The 15,627-nt window shown below is 41.7% G+C and overlaps 1 protein-coding gene across 5 annotated transcripts in view; it reads right to left on the bottom strand.

Annotated features, from left to right (window-relative positions):
* trps1 (trichorhinophalangeal syndrome I) overlaps positions 1-15,627 on the bottom strand; it is a 116,749-nt gene that overhangs the window by 61,593 nt on the left and 39,529 nt on the right. For all 5 annotated transcript variants that reach the window (XM_019254815.2, XM_019254814.2, XM_019254816.2 and 2 more), the window contains exons 3-4: positions 4,224-4,952; positions 3,600-3,715 (exon numbers count right to left, since the gene is read on the bottom strand). In XM_019254815.2, coding sequence (XP_019110360.1) covers positions 3,600-3,715; positions 4,224-4,952 — 845 coding nt within the window. The remainder of the gene's footprint in view (positions 1-3,599; positions 3,716-4,223; positions 4,953-15,627) is intronic.

Below are 15,627 nucleotides of genomic sequence, written 5' to 3'. Positions count from 1 at the left end.
GTGAGGGAAAAATGTGGAAGTCGAGGAATAGAGGGGGCGAGAAGAAAGAGGTAAGGCATGGATGAAAAGAGGGGATTAAAGTGAGAGAGGGTGAGCAAAGAAAAAAAAAGGGAGAGCTGAGGAGAAGGTGAAGGAGGGACAAAGAGATGATGAGAGCGACAACTGGAGAAGAGAGAGAGAGAGAGAGAGAGAAAGAAAGTTAAATGTGTCTGACAGCTGTTTCACTACACTGCCTAACAGACGATTAGAACTACTGCTTTCAAAGCCTTTCTATCTGTCTGTCTCTTCCACTCCACCTCCATCTCTCCTCGCTCTTTCCCTTCTCTCCCCGAGTCTTTTTTTTTTTTTCTTCCTGAGATCTCATTGGCTGACAGGGCATCTTGTCTTAGCAAATGACAACATGGAATTTTCCAAACGTGGGCGGGAGAGAGAAAAAGCAAGTGAGGGATGGAGAGAATAGAGACCCCTTTCATTCGCTTTTTTTTTCTTTAATACTTTCACTTTTTCTTCATAATGACGACTTAAGCCCACTGGATTTTCTATTTCTGACTCTGTGAGCGTGTGTGTGTGCATGAGAGTGTGTGTGTGTTTCTGTGCCCATTACGTGACTTACAGCCATTACAGACTCCTGGTTAAAGTGAAATGAAACTCCTTGAGTATTCCTCACACACACGCACGTGCACGCACGCAGACACACACACACACACACAGTTATTAAATCATTGTGTTTAAAGCTTTCAGACAAAACCCTACTGTTCACGCATACTCCAATTCTTAATCCTTGACCCAATTGTTACCAAAACTGGAGTCCCACTGCCGAAAAAGACAATGAAGTCAATTACAAATAAAGAGCTTATTTTTTTTAAATGATAATTATTGTGTGTGATGGTGAAAATATTCTCTGGGGGTACCTAAGTATTAAAATATACCTACAATATGGAAAAGGTATTAAGTTAATGCTCCTATTAGACCTAATTTAGAAACTTGAAATTAATGTGCATACTTGACCTCAGTATTTACGGTTGACTGTAACTGTGGGGAAAAAGAAATCACAGTGAAGTGAAAATTATTTCTTGATTGGCATATTAGCTGCAAAAAAACACGGCTTTTAATCCTCGCAGAGTACAAAAAAAGCCTGAATTAATATGGAATAAATAACCGGATAATTAGGCTGCAAAATAAGGACAGAACATATTGCAATGAAACTTGAAATATCAGCTCTGTAAGTACACGTATTCATTAAATTTGATGAGGTCAAAATGCTTTCAGTGAGTCTAGGCTTTCTGATTGTGGGTTCATTTTCCTGCTACAAAAGAGCAACTCAATGGCATTTCAACATCCTCTACTGAATTTTGCACTAATGACCATATCATTTATGAACAGTGCCCTGATGGAGGTCTGTTTGACAGGCACGTAAAGTTCTCCCTATTTTAGGAAGTTCAAAATTAAAGCTGCCCTCTGCTGCCTTATAAAAATCAGATGTTAAACACAGACATTCAGGCATATTGTTTAAAACCAGGACATCTGAACTATGGTACATCCTCTAAAAGTAGCTCAGTACAGCAGATTAAGTTAACATAATGCAATATGTGCACATGCTGAAAAATGCCACTTTAACAGCAGATAGAGCTGACATGTGAAGGCTTGTGTCTGAGACTTTAATGAGCACGTTGTATGTATAAGCAGAGGGTTTGAGGGTTTTCATCATAACCTGTCTACAGCTGTTGATTTCACTGATTAGTACCCCGTGATTTAAAGTGCAATAATCAGTGAAATAGAACTAAATCACAGAAGACGTTTTTCATCCTCAAATTGATTAGCTGATCTGTTAATGTCCAGACGGCAGGTGCAAATTACATCTGACTTTTTAATGTGTTCCAAAGTATAATTACAAGGCAAAACTCAATCATCTTTTAAGTACACGGACCGCATTTATCTTTAGGGAGGAAATAATAATAATAATTTATTTGCACCTGAAAGTTTGCAGCATTCCTGTCTTCACCCTGCAATTTCTCAACAAAGCAGCTCCCGCCAGACACCACCTTGTTAAAACGTTTACAAATGGAGCGCCGAATATGAGGTATTAACGCAGGATATGCATTTATTAGGCATCATTTAAAAGTCACAGACAATGACGATGATGCATGAAGAGCATGTGCATGCATGCCTGTAACTGATTTGCAGCGACTGTGTACCTGTGTCTGTGTGAGTGTGTGAGACTGTGTGTGCGTGCGTGTGTGTGTGTGTGTGTGTGTGTGCACGCACGCGTTTGAGGACACATTTACACATACATGCAGCATGTCTGCCAGGTGCCTTTTTGTCTCCCTTTCTGTGTCTATTCATCTGTCAGTCTATAAAGTTTTATAACTTGCAACACAATGCCTCACTGTCCAAATCTCTCACACACACCCAAATGTTACAAATCAGTTGCAGATTGTTCAGCCCAATAAATTAGTCAGTTCAGTTATGGGTCTGCATTCACAGATTTATGAGTAATGCTAAGATTGAACTGTTAACTGAATCAATGTGTCACCTGCTTTGGATCAACTGATATTAAATAAATTCTGATACAACATGTTAGGTTGCTTCATGTTGCAATGTGAATACAGCAACCTTGCTCTTTTTATGTTATTATTTAGTTATGATTATTCTGCACTGCTTGCTTTCTTTGTAAAAAGTCACTAATGTCACTTTTATCCAGCTGCACAAACATGAAAAACATGAGTAACTGCAAATGGTTTATGCGGTATATATTTAAAGAGTTACTTAAAGTCTACTTTAGTTAGAATTTTAAATTGTTAAAGAAAGCTCCCGGAAGAACATATGTTCACAGAGGTTTTCTTCACAGATGTGTTTGGCCTTTTTTGTTCACAAATGACAAGCAGCTGCAAAGATTTACAGAAAATGCTACAGCAGACGCATTGGATGTGTAGCTCTAATGTACTTTCTGAAACATTTTCAAGAGTCAACTAAATGCAAAATGTTTTACCACTTGAAGACAAAATTACAAAAAAAGTAAAGTAAGTAAGTAAAAAAGACTAAAAGATAAACCTGCTCGAGTTGAGGTACAGCAAGAATTTGGGTTCATTTTGGTTCTTTAAACACTCGAAACAAGAGCCACGACGTCAACTCTGACTTTAAGTCAAGTACTTTCAGAACGGGAACTGAACTGCACTGAACACAGGAGCTGTTTGTAACCGACTGAATGAGGTTCACAAAATCTGAGAACACGGAGAACACCCTCATAAAAAGGTTAATAGATAAAAACCAAATCAGGGGACGACGACTGCCCCAAGTGGAAAATTTGAGTTATACTGAGGTCTTTCACAAGAGCGGTGGTAAAAAGGGATTGTGAAATTGACTGTTACTGAGGGGCATCGGCTCTAATAATTCAAGCGTTTTACTGGACTGAGGAACAACAGTGAGCTATAAAGCAAAGCTTTACTCAAGTTGTCGTCTCACTGTTTGAACATTTGACCTAGCTTCTTTTTTTTTTTTTTAAACACAGGTACATATGTATTTTTACTGCTTGATGTTGAGATTTATTAGACTTCAGTCATCATCGCGTATGTGAAATCCATCTCTCAGCTCGTGCTCACCTGTACGTCATATGTGCCGTTCATCATAACTGTCCTGTGCTGCTGATTGTGTACTTCTGGTCTTGTCTTTCCCAACTCTTTGGCTTGGTTCCTCTGCCCCTGTCCTGTTTGTATGTCTGGGAGCAGAAATACAAGGAGGGGGGTCAGACTTGAAGCAGCAGATAAACAAACAGGGGTCAGAGCTGCCAGAGGCACAAACATCCAAGGATGTGTCTGATTTTTGGCAAGAAGGACAGCTTTTAGATCAAGAATCAACAAGTTGTTGGAAGGTAGGGGTGCTCCCTGAGCACGCTGAACAACTAAATGTGTCTTTACAATGTAATGAAACAAGGCTTCATAAAACAATCTAAGTGTGTATGCTTATGTATTTTAGAATTGTTATGACAAACACAGCTTTAACTTGCAATTATTTCATAACTTGCTCACAGTGCAGCAGTGTGTGTGTGTGTTAATACATAATGAGGTGATAACAGGAGTGTTAGGGTGCAGATTTATTTTGCTACCCGTGATAACATGTCAGTGTGTGGTCCAAGGCTTGATAACGTCACGATCTTGACCACAGATATGTGTTACTTCCCTTTCCTTTCACACAATAAGCATCAGCACATCAAGTTTAACACATACCTAGAGGTGTGTGTTGGGGAGCCATGTTGTGGAGGGCCAGGATGTGTGTGTCGAGGGCAGCATCCTGCCGTGTACGGTTGTGCAGGCCCAGGTGATACTTCCTAAAGTGCTTCACCAGGTCAGCCGGGTCGTTGCCGTAGTAACCATAACCGCACACGTTGCACTTGAAGTCCTGCAGTTTAGGAGACGGACTGGAGGACAGCGGAGGGGTGTCAGTTGTCGACTCCTCCCCCCCTTCCTGTCTGGGGAGGAGGTGGTGGGGAGCGGAGATGAGAGGAGCAGTGAGATGATCTGCCTCCGCTCTGTCTCTTTCACTCCTCTCTCCTTCCTCTAGCCCCTTCTCCCCATCCTCAGCCTCCGACTGGCTCTCCGGTCTGTCAGTCAACGCCGCTCCTCCTCGTTTGGCCCTCCCTCCTCCTCCTCCTCCTCCTCCTCCTCCTCTTCTCCCCCCTCTCTCCTCGTTGCTGTAGCGGTCACCAACGGACGAAGGGGAGACGGATGAAGATACACACTCGCTTTCTCCCTCCTCCTCTTCCTGCTCCTCATCTCCTCTGATCCGGTCGGAGGATTCTGGTTCAGAGGGTCGATTTATTCGTTCGGCCTCTGCTCCTACTCTCCCCTCCTCCTCTCCCTCCTCTTCCTCTTCTCCTGCTGGCCTCCTCCCCTCTTCTTCCTCCTCCTCCTCACCTCCCACACTCCTGATAGGGGGATTCTTCTTCCTCACCATCTCTGATTAGATGAAAAAAGAAGACAGAAAGTTTTAGTTTCATTGTTTGATTGATAACACTGGCATTAAAGCGTACAGACTGTGTGTTGTTTATGAACACATGAAGGAGCCGGGGGATGAAAATATCAAGCAGATTTTCATAATCCCTGAAAATCAAGACACTAAGAGATACAAGGTGTCTGCAGGACTCAAATAATACACAGTGGATTACATGAGCACACACAAATATGATTTTGTGACAATGATGTATGTGTACAAAATTGCTTTGATTCAATTTACAAAACTTCTTTGAAGGCTGAAATCTGTGACGATCCGCAACCACAAACCTCGTCAAAGAAAAACAGCCCCAACAAAATCAGAAACATCTCAGCTGTGAGAGACTATTCAGGGGTGTGTGTGTGTGTGTGTGTGTGTGTGTGTGTGTGTGTGTGTTTGTCGGGATGTTCGTCGCATCCTTAAGTGCAACTTTTTGCTCGCTTTTTTTTTTTTTTTCTTAAGCAGGGAGTGAATCTTTTTATCGTTATGGAAACCATCCGTGAGAATCTTCAACACATGACCACATCAAAACTCAAACCATATCAGAGAGGCCGGGAGGAGGGTGAGGGATGGAAGGGGAGGAGGTGGTAGGATAGAGGGTGAGGCAGAGAGAGAGAGAGAGAGAGAGAGAGAGAGAGAGAGAGAGAGAGAGACGGGGAGAATGGCCAACAGACAACCACATCAAACCACACACCCCATATCAGAAAGATGGATGAGGGAGGCGGCAGACTGCAATTCATCCCCTCCAGCCCTCCAAATTTCTCTTTTCTTTCTTGCATCTCTTTCCTCGTGCCTTTCATTCATTTTCTGGCTCCCAATTTCTCATCTCTCACCGTCTCTCCTCCTCTATCTGTGTCACCTCCTGTCCTTCGCTCTCTCCCTTCCCTTCCCTTCCTTATTCTTTTTGCTCTTCTCCCTCGTTTACTTTTACCCCCTCCCTCTCATCTCCTTTTTTTTCTCTCCCTCTCACCACCAACTCATTTATAATCAGAGTAAAATAACTCCATCAAACAGGGGGAAAAAAGCACTCATCAAGTCATTTTCCCTGCATTTCACTCATTTTTTATTCTCTATTGCTCTCTTTCACATGCAAGAATAATTGCTACAATAATTTGAGTAATTCCATCATTAAAATTTTACTTTCTGTTCCTGCCCTCTCCCTCCCCCTGTCGTTTCCCTTCCCCCCCCCCCCGCCCCTCCCCTCCCTCCCTTATAATCACTATACAAAGCCATCAAATAACCAACCATGTGTTTTATGTTAAACCATAATGTTTCTTTTGTTTGAAAAGAGAACAATTGTGGTCGTTCTGTTCACAACAGTCATGACAGGGAGACAGAGATACTGTGTGTGTGTTTTCCGCGCATGTGCGCGTGTTTATTTGTGGTCGTTCAGTTCATATTCGGTCGTAAACACAGTCAACCCATTGACCCGCGTGCCGTGTTTGTATGTGCGTGTGTGTTCGGTAATAAACACAGAGAAAGACCAACAGACGCCTGATAGACGCCAAAAACTGATCACTTTTAGATCAGTGCAATATGATGTAGGGGGGGGTGGGGGGTGCTGAATGCGTGCCTGTGTGTGTGTTTGATGATTTGTGGGGAAGAGAGATAGCATGCTACCCTGTGACTAACTCTGTTAGTGTGCCAGACAAACACTTGTTTATTGTTATTTACTGATAGCAAACCCGTACATGGTTAAAGCATGAGACACACACACACACACACAAAGTAAAGTAAAAGGGAATTTAGCTGAAAACAGATAATCAAGCAGCCATAAACAAACACATGCAGATACATGTAAACATATTAAAAAGGAGCATATTCTAACAACCCTGTAATGTAATCTAGTGGATTAGGAAGAAAAGGGAAAATAAAACACACACAAACACAGAAAACGAGAAGAAAAACGACAGAGCGAGGGCTGCTTTCTTTGTTCAATCCAATTTTCTCTCTATGGCCTTTCTAGTATTTAAACTTTTTTTTTTTTCCTTCCTTTCCTTTTTTCTCTACCATACAACTATTAAAATAAAGCAATTTATGTCTGCGAGGGCCCACGCCTAGACCAGCCCTGGCACTTACTGTGTGTGTGTCTGCATGTGCATGCGTGTGTGTGTGTGTGTGTGTGTGTGTGTGTGTGTGTGTGAGTGCAGGGAGCAGAGGAAAATCTCATCTGATGTTCACCACACCCAGTCAGAATTCATCATTCACTCATACACACACACACACACACACACACACACAGTGGAAAACTACAGATCGTTGTGGTAAAGCAATGAAGCTGAAATCCCGACCTAAGAAGCACTGACTGACCTAACTGTGTTTCCATCTGCCCCGTCAGATCTCCGTGGTGTCTTCAGAAGTGAATCAAAGCGATGATAAGAAAATTATGAATGGTCGCGTTGACGCGTGACATCAGCAGAAAGAGGAATTAGTAACAGCAACATTGTCACAAATTATTTATTTACATAAGCATCACGTAGTCATTTGCATACGTCTGACATGCTCCAGGATGTGGCCGAGAGGGAGAGGTGTGTGTTAACAGGCGTATGTTTCTGGGTGTATGCATGTGTGTCTCAGTGTCGCAGCCTTTGTCTGCTTCAGGCTGTATACACAGACTGGAACCATTACTATCAACTACAATTAGGTACAACCCACCACAACACACCACATAACAACTACTGCTACTAGCTACAATTAGACCCTATACACCACAAAGTCCTCAATACCATAGTCAGGATAAATGCGTCAGTTAATCATTTCCATCAACTACAATTAGCCCCGACGTCAGTGAGGCTTTTTATCTGAAATTGCCAATAATCGCGCCAAGACATCTGTTGAAGGAGGCATCGAGAGGGGTGTGGGATGTTTCGGTGGTATATGTTTGGCTAAGGTAGGAGAATTTCACTGCTGTTATATGCCATATATATACACAAGTTTTTCTGTGCAGCTCGTTGTCAAGAAACTATTACCGCTCTCTAAATCATCTCTGCAATTAACCAAAAAGTCTAAAAAGTTTGGGTTTCACGCCAAAGCTACTTACAACCATCAACTAAAGTGTAAACAGCTACGGCTGCAAGAGATTCTAATTATCCGTTGTTCCATGCATTCATCATTTAGTCTATAAAATGTCAGAAAATGCTCATCATAAGTCTTCAAATTGCTTATTTTGTCCATCCAGCATCCCCAAACTCAAAAGATATTCGACTTTAAATAAACATTTAATTAAATCTTTTTAGAAATTCAAGAAGCTGTCGGAGCAAATGGTTGATATTACTGCTTGATACATTACTTGTTGGTGGTCAATGAAGTAATCAACAAATCATTTCAGCATCCTGAATGACAAAGGATTTTAAAACTCTACCATCATTTGTGATGCACTGAAGAGTCTTTGTGCTGTACATTATACGTTGTACATTGTGCAGCTAAAAACACAAGCACGCTATATCAGGACTGTCAAATAACAATATAAAGAAGTCTTTTTGTGTTTTGAGAACAAGCTCAGGGTTCACTGTTCACTGAAAACATTCCCAGTACATCACGACCATTTTCACCCAGTGACTCCCAGCTAGTTCTCTGAATGCGTATTATTAATCCACTGTAATGGATGGGTCTGATACCGAATTTCAGTCACATATTTTTCCTGCCTTCAGATAACTTTGCTCTTCTCCTCCCTGTGGGACAGCTGTAGTTGGCATCTCCATCTTTCATAAACAAAAGGATTAATGAGCAACATATGAAGAAATAATGCTAAAGGCAAGGTTACACAGAGAGATCTCTCTCCAGCTCTTTTTTCACTTTCTTGATCTGCGTCATTCTGTCTCTTCGTATTATTCTCTCAGTCTTTGTGCCTACATTTCTCGCTCCTCATCACTCATCGCTCACTTTTTTCTTGTGGTGCCATCTCTCTTTGTCCGTTTCATGGCATCTTTTGTAGGCTTTTGAAAAGAACATTTGGGTAAGTGAGAGAAAGAAGGTAAGGACTGTCTGAGATGAAGGTAAATGAAAGAAGGGAAGGAGGACAGGGGCTTAAAGGGGAGGAAAGGTTTTAGACAGGAAAGAGAATATACTTTCTTCATTAAAAAAAAGGAGGAAAAAAAGAGATCGTCTTGGGAAATGGATAGATAGGAATAGGAACAAAGGAAGGGAGTGCAAGAGGAGAGAAAAAGGCAGGAGGCAAAGAGCAGATGAGCCCCACATACTAATAAGCATCCTCAAAAAGTGTGTGACTATTAAAAACATTGATTTAAAACTTGCACTAATCTCTAGAGTGAGTTTAAATTTTGTCAACGGAAACAGCACGGCGTTTATTAGCCACAATCAGGCTGCTGGGGAGGAGAATTTTATAGACAACCTCTTCACATCCTTCAAAGTTACCGAGCGACAACAACTTTGCATTATTTAAGGCTTTTCAAGCTGATTTCACGTCCAATTTATGCCAAACTTCAAGATGGAGTCGTGCATCAGGTCAGCCCCCCCCCCAAAGATCATAGAGCCTAATGGCTGCTTGATTTAAATCAATTCTGCAACCTGCGGTGAGCTTCCTGCATTATATTTTTTGTTTTTTAAATGACGGGGGACCTGAAGAAAGAAAGCCTCTCACAATGAGTGAGCGTGTGTGGACATGTGGGAGCAAGCTGTCCTGGCTAAGTGGCACACTGAATTAAATGGATGAGTACAAAATACTTTAACTAGCTGAATTAATGCAAGAGAAAATTGACTTATGCAACATTTTTCAACATTCCTACGCACATTCACTTAATAAACGGGTTGGACGAGTGGTTTACTAAAGTGCAAGAACCTGGAACCACCAACTATTTGGCGTTTTTGCTTGATGATTATCATTAAAATAGATTAAATTCTGTCAAGTGCCTAATCAATTAATTCACCGTTTCTACTCTTTACACAATGTAAAAAGGACCAAAAAAAATGTTATTTTCATTGCATCATTCATCGTTTTCCCCAACTATTACCTGTAAATGTTTTGTTAGCCATGCTTTGTTGACCACGCTCGAATATTGTTCCCTTACTCCAAATAAATAGTGCTGAAGTTGCTGCCAGAAACCTGAAACACATCATTTCCTGTCCGTAGAAAAGGATTTTCCCTGGAAGGACCTGGCAGACACCAGCTGTTGTTGTTGTTGCAAATGTCAGAGCTCTCTTGACTGCGTTGTATCACTCAGTAGTCATTTATTTGTATGAAAATGTCACAGATTATTACTTCCACGAAGGCCACTGATGCACAAAATGGCAGTCACGCTGAAACGGCTCGTAGCTTTAGGTTACGTGTCAGTGAATGAAAGCAGCTGAAGAAAATATTAATGAAAAACGCGCACGTGACCGTTTTAGTACCCGCACAGACAAAACGGATCAGTCTGTGAAACCAAGCCTATTTAGAGCAGAGAGGATAATAATAGGAATAGGCCACAAGTTGTGGCGCTTAGATCGAGTGCTGGATAGTAGCACGGTTGTGTCATTTCAGGGGAACAATTCAGTTTTTTAGGTTTTTTTTAGGGAAGGTGGGGGGGGGCGAGAAACAGCTTGGAATTGATTTTGCAGAGGCGGGAGTCTAATTGAAGATAGAGGAGGGGGGGGTTGGGAGGGAAACAGAAGGAGGGAGAGAGAGGAGGACAACGTAAAATCACTGGGAGACGGAGTCCACCTGCCATTTTAAGACTAAAAGCTTTCAGTTGCCTGCTAGGCCCCTAATCAATGCCAGAACTCTTACTCCACACACACACACACACACACACACACACACACACACACACACACACACACACACACACACACACACACACACACACACACACACTTCATCTGTTGTGTAGCAGAGGCCCAATTCATTCCTGACATGGATCAAGCAAATCTCACACGCACGCGCACACACACACGCGTATAGACTCACTCTCCCAGAGTGTAGGACTCATTTGTAATAGGGTAACAGCATGCAAAATATGTCATCTTAAATGTCAAACTTAATCAGAGGTTCACATTTCAGTACCCCTCTCTCGTTATGAGACTCCCTCCCTCTGTTTCTGCTCCTTCTACTCCTCCTTTCGGCCTCTCTCTCTCTCTGCTTCCCACACCCTGTATTTGTCTCTTCCTCGCCGACACACTCAAAGACAACGAACACACCTCCCCTCTCTCTCCCTATCTGTCCATCTTTCATCTAGCTCTCTCAATTAATCTCCCACTCCCACCCACAATTATACATTTCCCCCAGCTCGTCTCCGTCTCTTTCTCAATCTCCATTTCTCTACTCGTCTTACTCCTGAGCTATCCTTACACGAACCTCTGGGTGTTTGTAGTTGAGTGAGTGTCTGTGTGTGTGTGTGTGTGTGTGTGTGTGTGTGTGTGTGTAAGTGGGTAAAGGTGTAAGTGTCAATAGTGCAACAGCTTCAATCATTCTGACTGACGGATCAGACATCTATTCATTAAACATAGCGGAGCAGAGTTAGAAAAATAGAAAAATGGAACAAGCTCAGTGAGTACTTTTGTTTCTGTGTAGGTGTGTGTGTGTGTGTGTGTGCATGTGGGTGTATAAGCAAAAACTGCCATTTTCTTTCATGTCATGTTCCACAGAGACATCCTTCAAACAGCACGTCAGTCTATTTTTTCCCCATAGATAACATAATTTCTTAAGATCTTAAACTGTAGACACGTACAACAATGTTTAATTAAAATAATTATATTCAGAACAAACAACAGAAAGCACAATCACGCTTGTCATACGAGCCCGCTAAAACAAACAACTCATTTTTGAGTTTTCCTAAATTGTTTTGATGCATTTTGATCTTAGCTTCATTAACATAAAACGCAGTCTCTTTGCTGGGTGTTAAGAGATGTTAATTAAGACACATGCTTTAAAAGACAGACAGAGGAAAGCTGATCACCATAATCTTATTTTAATAAGCTTTGTTCCGCTTAATATATATGAGATTTGAGAGTTTTTCTTTGGTAAAAGTAAACAAGGAAGCATTATTGTGCATGAATTGTGTGTGCCACAAACAGTGGAAGACACACTACTTCCAAACCGCACAGGCCCACCAGAGAGGACTGCATCCATCCTACATGCACAGAAATACGCACAAACACACTCCCAACCCCCCACCACACAAACTTTATTAAAAGTCTATTAGAGGAGTCTGACCTCGAATAACTACATTGGATTACTGCACCACACAGGGTCTGGGAAGCTCTGTTCTGTGTGTGTGTGGGTTAAGTGTGTGAGTAATACCTCTGTAGGAGGGCCTGTTTACCCCTTTAGGGGAGTTAAAAGCAGAACACTGGTTAACACCAGTTACACACAGACATGAACACATCATCTGGGAGCTTGTCCAGTATAACCGTGGTCTTTTTTGGCTACTGAGCACTCTGGGGTTTAGACTACTGTTCAAAGCACATCTTAAAAAAAAAAAAAAAAAACGACTGAAGGAAGAGAGAATGTTTCTCACTTCACCAAGGGAGAATCTATTAACTGGTCCACAAATTGAAACAGCTGAATTTCTGCTTTCAAGCTCAATTAACTCTTTAACTTTACAACACACACACACACACGCACACACACACACACACACACACACACACACACACACACACACACACACACACAAAATAGTGAAAGAGAAAACGTTACAAGTGACAGAAACCCACTTTTCCAACTGTGACTCACTCAGCATGACACAAACTACCTGTTTTCATCTGGAATGGCAAATGTGAAAGCGCTCCGCTGACACCCAGGGACCCACGGTCTATAAAACTTTATTTTGAAGTGTGAGTCGAGGCCCGTGGGTGGGTCAGAGGAGCATAAAAGCAGGTTACTCAATTTCTCCAAAGGAATAGATTAGAACTTATTAGGCTGTCGGAGCGTTCTGGTGGAGGTTAGCAGGTTAAAACAAGGTACATTCTGTTAGATTAGCCGACACAATGGACTGTCTGTGTGCATGTTAGACTATTACAATGAAAGGGCTGCCAAGTGGTTGCTGGTTCAGTTCCCAATGGGGCTATAATTGATGCTGAAATAAATCAGCATTACAACACACACACATACACACAGATCCAGGCTGCTAGTTCAAATACAGGCCCACATACACACCCACACCTGTGTTATTCCATTAAATCACAGACAATACACACACACACACACACACACACAGACACACACGTGCGTCTGTGTTCATGTGTGTGTCTGGATTTCTGGGTCTTCTCAGCAATTTGTGATGTTTTAGTCAAATAGTGAAACAGAAGACACGCACACACACACACACAGGCGCAGACTATATATCTCTTCTGCTATTTCAATAATCTGTGACCTGAGAGTTTATAAGACTCAATAGTCTGGCCTCTGGAATGACTGTCTGGATTTTAACTTTATATACACAAACACACACATGCGCATGCACAGCTCCCCTGCTATGGTCCTTAGAGTCTACTCTGTCTGTGTGTGAATGTGTGTGTGGAGCATACCATGTGTGTGCGGTCACGTCTAAGAAAGCTCTTTTAAAAATGGATCTCTCTCTGTCTCTCTCTCTCTGTCTCTCTCTCGCCATCACTGATGATGTCACCTTTAACAATTTTTGCAGTGAGCAAATTGTGGTCAACAGCTATATGTTGTGTGTGGGTGTGTGAGAGTGTGTGTGCACGCAAAATCTCATTTACTGTCATGGGACGGCACACATGCAGGAATATGGAAAATACACACACATATACACATGGACAGACTGCGAGGAGAGTGTGTGTAATTAATTATTGTTAAACGGGCCGCCATGAGGCAGAGGTTGGCAATGAGGAAAGACCCTTATGGATCATACACGGGCACAGAAAGGGAAAACACGTCAATATGCAAAATCTGATTTTTTTTAGAAGTTTATTTAACCAGAAAAAAAAACTTCAGGATAAGTGTTAACACGTGGAGGAAACACGACAAACACACATTTACACAATTCTCCAACATGGAACAATCAGATCTGACTGATTTCTACACGATCCTAATTAATGATTTAAAAAAAAAAAACACTTTAAATGTGCCACATTAAAAGATTAGTTCCACCATTTGTATCTAATCATTTCTATTATTATTTAAAAATAATCCAACTTCATTAAATCCCACACACACACACACACACACACACACACACACACACACACACACACACACACAGTTGCTGCATTGAAACAAAACAAAAAAACAGAGTAAACAATCAGAGGCGTTTTTCTGGTGAAATGTGATGCAATTCTTCAAACCAAAGAGAAAAACATTCTCACGCCGCGATAAAAGTATTAAATCACAACCTTGATACCAAAGGAAACACGCTGACAGGATGCAGAGATACGTCACACACACACACACACACACACACACACACACACACAAAAGAAAAAGAAAAACACATCAAAAGCAGTGTGTGATAAATAATTTAAGGGCGTCCTTCAAATCTTAGAAATATTGTATTAAAGAGGCGTCTGTTTTGAACAGTCAAAAAAACAAAGTACTGTATGAAACAAGAGAAGGGGAGAAAAAACGTCCATGGTGGTACCACATCGCAAAGCCACAACCCAAGAAAATATGAATATTAAATAAAGAACACGACTACTCAGAATTGACAACAAGTCCTCCTTTTTTAATGCATGAATACCGGCTCTATTCTGACGACCACACACACACTACATACGATGCATCTAAATCCCCTGAAACAACTCTTTTTAAAGAGTAACTTGATATTTCTGAGCGTTAACAGAAACAGTTAAACTCTGCAGGCCGAGGGCACATAAACCTAACAAACACCTACTGTAATGGTCAAAAAGCCAGAAACTGTTTGGCGCCACACACTGAGGACACGAACGCAGCACTGCGTTCCAAAGCAGCCATGAAAAGCTTTATCTCATGCTTTGTGGTGTGGGTTGTCCTGCCTCCAAATTGCTGTATTTTACAAATAATCTGCAATCCAGCTGTGGAAAATTACTTATATAGACTTCTTTATGATTTAATTATTTTGGATATAAGGATGTTTCCTTTCACTCCAACACACTGCTGTCAAGGCAAAGCTTTCCCTGTCCTCGTCTTTGTCTCTGTGCATGTTAGAAATCAGGTTTGTCCAGCAGAGATACAGCTTTGTTAAACCGGTTTATTCCTCAACAGGCCTTCCAAGAAATCAGGCCACCATATGGGGTAAACTAGGACTACAATGTATGTAAACACACTCTGCATTCACACGTGAAGATACAAAGTAGTAGGCAGTTTCTGGCCTCTCGTGAAGCTGTAAGTAATTTACATACTCTATCTAATCCGACTGGATCATCGTGTCCTGACGTAGCCTCTGCGCTTCACGCGAGGATGATGTTCATTTCTTGTTGTACCCTGTAGCTCAAACTGTTCTAATGCAACCATTGTGCCCAAGTTGATCCATATTGTGGTCCTGCATCTGAGCTGCAACCCATGCAACTAGTGTTTTGTCTGTCGCCTGGTTGTCACATTGCATAAATGTGATTTTTTTTCTCTCTTTGCCCTGTAGTGCCGCTGAGCAACTTTTAAAATCTCTGTAGCTCAGCGGGCAGCACCGGGCTGCAACACCAGGTCCCACTTACAATGAATAGCAGCCTGTCGCTCTCTCATCTTTTGAGTCTGTGCGTGTGAATGGCCCA

This window comes from Larimichthys crocea, chromosome XIII (genome assembly GCF_000972845.2).
Source record: "Larimichthys crocea isolate SSNF chromosome XIII, L_crocea_2.0, whole genome shotgun sequence".
NCBI classification, from domain to species: domain Eukaryota; kingdom Metazoa; phylum Chordata; class Actinopteri; family Sciaenidae; genus Larimichthys; species Larimichthys crocea.
The sequence above is the reverse complement of the archived record's forward strand: the minus strand, read 5'-3'. Positions and strand labels throughout refer to the sequence as shown.